Raw genomic sequence first — 3,807 nt, forward strand, 5'->3', positions numbered from 1 at the left:
TCACTACTATTTGAGTGAGTTAACTTTCTCCCCGAATGGTACTGCAAAAATAAAAATAAAATAACAAATTATTACCCTAAAACACGCACGCGCATCTGTTCACGTGCACCCGCTTTTGTGGGTGCACCACCCTAGCGACTTCTAGCTACTTCTGGGAGAGCCACTAGCTACTTCCGTTACTAGGGAGTTGGCAACACTGGCTCAGTTACAGCTACAGTACTTGCAACTTTAGCTTCCCCAACACTGCCAATTCAACAATTCTTTGAGACTCTCGGCCAATCACAAAGTGATGTCGGAGCTAACTGTGATGTCACTGAAAATATAAAAGGAGAGTTCATGTCTATGCTCTTGCATAAACCGATAAGATAGCAATGGCGTCAGTGGCAAAGAATGAGCCGAATGTACAGTTTAAACTTGTGTTGGTGGGAGACGGTGGTACAGGAAAGACAACTTTCGTTAAGAGACACTTGACGGGAGAGTTTGAGAAGAAATATGTGGCCACCCTTGGAGTGGAGGTGCACCCACTGACTTTCCACACAAACAGAGGAGCCATCACGTTCAATGTGTGGGACACAGCTGGACAGGAGAAATTTGGAGGACTCAGAGATGGGTACTACGTTAATGCACAGTGTGCTATCATCATGTTTGATGTCACATCAAGGGTCACCTACATGAATGTCCACAACTGGCACCGTGATTTGGTACGTGTTTGCGAGAACATTCCCATTGTCCTCTGTGGTAACAAAGTGGACATCAAAGACAGGAAAGTCAAAGCCAAGAGTGTTGTCTTTCACCGCAAGAAGAATCTGCAGTACTATGACATCTCTGCCAAGAGTAACTACAATTTTGAGAAGCCATTCCTGTTGCTGGCGAAGAAGTTAATTGGTGACCCCAATCTTGGGTTTGTGGCGATGCCTGCTCTTGCTCCCCCAGAGGTCCAGTTGGACCCATCTCTTGTTGCGCAGTATGAGCGTGAGGTCCAAGCTGCATCAGAAGTTGCGCTTCCAGAAGACGATGAATTCTAAGCCGTTACCCACCGTGAGGATATTGGATTCTTCACGGTGGGTCACATCTTACAACTTTAACCCCTCCAATTGTGTAAAAGAAAAGACCCTCACAGGCAGCACCATCATCCTAGAGCTTGAGCCAAAGTAACACCATTGAGAATGTCCAGGCCAAGATCCATGACAAAGAAGGCATTCCCCTGCTCCTGATCAGCAGAACCTGATCTTCAGTGGTAAGCAGCTGGAAGATAGCCGCATCTTTCTGACTACAACATCCTGGAGTCTGAGTGGAAGCCAGTATATTATTATCTTTTAAGATTTTTGTATTTATTATTATTATTATTTCTTTTTTGTTTTCATTTTTACTTTCATTAAGGTCATTGTGGAGGGACAGGAAACTAAAGGCACAGAGAGAGAGGAGCGAGACCAAGGGGGGGGGGGGGGGGGGGGGGGGGTGCTCTCCATTCCGACATGTCGCCACTCCAACATTGACTTCTTATTGTCGGAGTGGCAACACTTCCATAGAGGTTAGGTTTATGGTTAGGGTTAGAGATAGGGTTAGTGTCAGAATGGAGACATGTAACCGAGACCAAGACATGATGGGAGAAACTCAGGTCCCCCTCCCTGTCCCTGAACCAGAAGGGTTGGGGTTTGGTAAGTCTGTACGTATGTCCCACGTCTGTCTGTACAGTATGTAGGCCTATGTCCCGCCCCATTCCACGTTGACCAAGCTTCACGGGAAGCTTAATGAAATTAACTCATAAATAGCACCGCTCACTTCACACTGGTTGTGGTATATTCTTTTTTTAAATCTCTGACAAGCCAAAAGATTATGTTTTCGCCTCTGTCCGTGTTTGTCTGTGTACAGTCTCGGACACTGCTGGACCGATCGGCATGAAACCTTGCACTCACACTCCCAGTAAGACAAAGAAAACCTCCACTCCAAATCTTTAATTTTTCCAGTTTTTGAGCGGTGCTATCTGCTCCTACGTCTGGCTTTGTGTGTATGAGCACGGATCTCCATGTATCAGAACGGCCACATGTGTCGTGTCTGATACCATGCATGCAAAGTGAGCATGGTATCAAACAATACAATATAATACAATATTTGTAGCCTATTTATAGGTGCTCCTGGAAGGAGCTAAGCTCCAACATCTGGCTTTGTCCGGGCTCTAGCTGAAACAAGGCCTACATCTGGCTGACATCTTGGCACAAACCGGCTATTTAAAGCGCAGCTAATAGCAACTCAGAGGGGTACAACTCATCACTAGGCCTATTGATGGTCTGAATCCACAAATCAAAATTTAAGGAAGCAGAATGCTCTAGATTAGACCAATTAACTATTTTTGAAGCGGTGAAAGCCGCTTGAAAGCCGCTTCCAAGGAGTGGCTTTGTCTGTCCCGTACAGTCTGTCCCATAGGCTTCCAAGGAGTCCTGTGTCCGTGTCATGTCCCGTGTCATGTCCCGTGCATGCATTATTGAGGATTGGTCAAGCTTCACATGACAATTTGGCCCTCCAGACAAAATCATTCATTCATTAAGAATAGAACTAAAACACATTGAAAGTATAGATCTAGAACACAAAATGTATAGATCTAGAAAACAAAGTATAGATCTAGAACACATATTTCATAGATTTCAAAAATGCACTGCTTCACTTCGAACTGAGTTTTTTTTTTTTTTTTTTTTTTCATATTCAATTCTTTATGCTGTGCCTTAATAATAAGTATAATATATATACATACAGAGTAACTCATTATCAAAGGATATCAAGTTGTACTTTAAACTATGTGTATCAGTGTTCTTTTTTAAGTTATGGCTATTTAAAGCACAGCCAATAGGAACACAGGTTGGGCTTCATATCAACTTGCAGCATGAGCACCGCTCACTCAACATTGGGTGTATATTTTTTTGTCTGTAATTATGGCTATTTAAACCGCAACTATAGCAACTCAAAGCGGGAACTCTGAGGGGTACAACTCATCGCTACTGGCGGTCTGACTCCACAAATCAAAATTCAGTAAATAAACATGCCCTAGGCCTAGAACAATAAGCTAATTTTTCATACACATTCCTGCTGCATGTAGTCAGTCTTCCAGTCCAGACTCCAGGTCACCCCGTCCTCTCCACTGCCGCATGGAACCTGGGTGGGAGAGGCTGTAGCTACGAAACACGTGGAATAAACACCTGCTATTGGTGCTTTAGTGCTTATGTTGAGTAATTATAACTAATTACAGACTATGGAAACAAATCGATTTAATGGATTATAGATATCATCGATTTGAATAAAACAATTGATTTGGGGAAAGGGTCCTCTCCGCCAGGCCGGAATGGTCATACTGTCTGTATCAACACCAAATCTCAGGCACCGCTCAAGTTTTGCACACACACTCTCAGTAGGCCAAGGAAAAACCTTATGGCCACTTCACGTTTTGGGTTATAACTTTTATAAGCTGTAGAATCTTTTTCCAAAAGAATTTCCGCCAATTTGTGTTTTCTTCAAAACACACTTTTTGCTAAAACTCCTACAGATTGTCCAAAACTCAAATTGGTAAACATTATGATCAATATTACAATCAGATTTTTAATATACCATTCCAGTTGAAAGTGATTGGTTCACAAAATGTGCAGGAGGGGTCCATTTAGCAAGAATGGTCCTCCACCAATTAGGAACAAAAAATGGTCCGGTGAGTCCTGTGCAATCAGACAGGGTTTGGGTACTCCATACTTCATCTGCCACTGTTTGTGTCTGTCAACATAATCTCTCAAGAACAGATGTACTGTAATGCTACAGAGACAGAGA

The 3,807-nt window shown here is 43.1% G+C and overlaps 1 protein-coding gene across 1 annotated transcript; it reads left to right on the forward strand.

Moving 5' to 3' along the window:
• Positions 1-371: 371 nt before the first annotated feature.
• LOC308288843 (GTP-binding nuclear protein Ran-like) lies at positions 372-1,025 on the forward strand (the record flags this gene model as incomplete). The annotated part of the gene is made up of 1 exon (XM_080730320.1): positions 372-1,025. The coding sequence occupies one exon, from the start codon at positions 372-374 to the stop codon at positions 1,023-1,025; it is 654 nt and encodes a 217-aa protein (XP_080586446.1).
• Between the last annotated feature and the right edge of the window lie 2,782 nt (positions 1,026-3,807).

The sequence above is a fragment of the Nannobrachium achirus genome (assembly GCF_963921795.1).
Source record: "Nannobrachium achirus genome assembly, chromosome: 7".
Taxonomy (NCBI): domain Eukaryota; kingdom Metazoa; phylum Chordata; class Actinopteri; order Myctophiformes; family Myctophidae; genus Nannobrachium; species Nannobrachium achirus.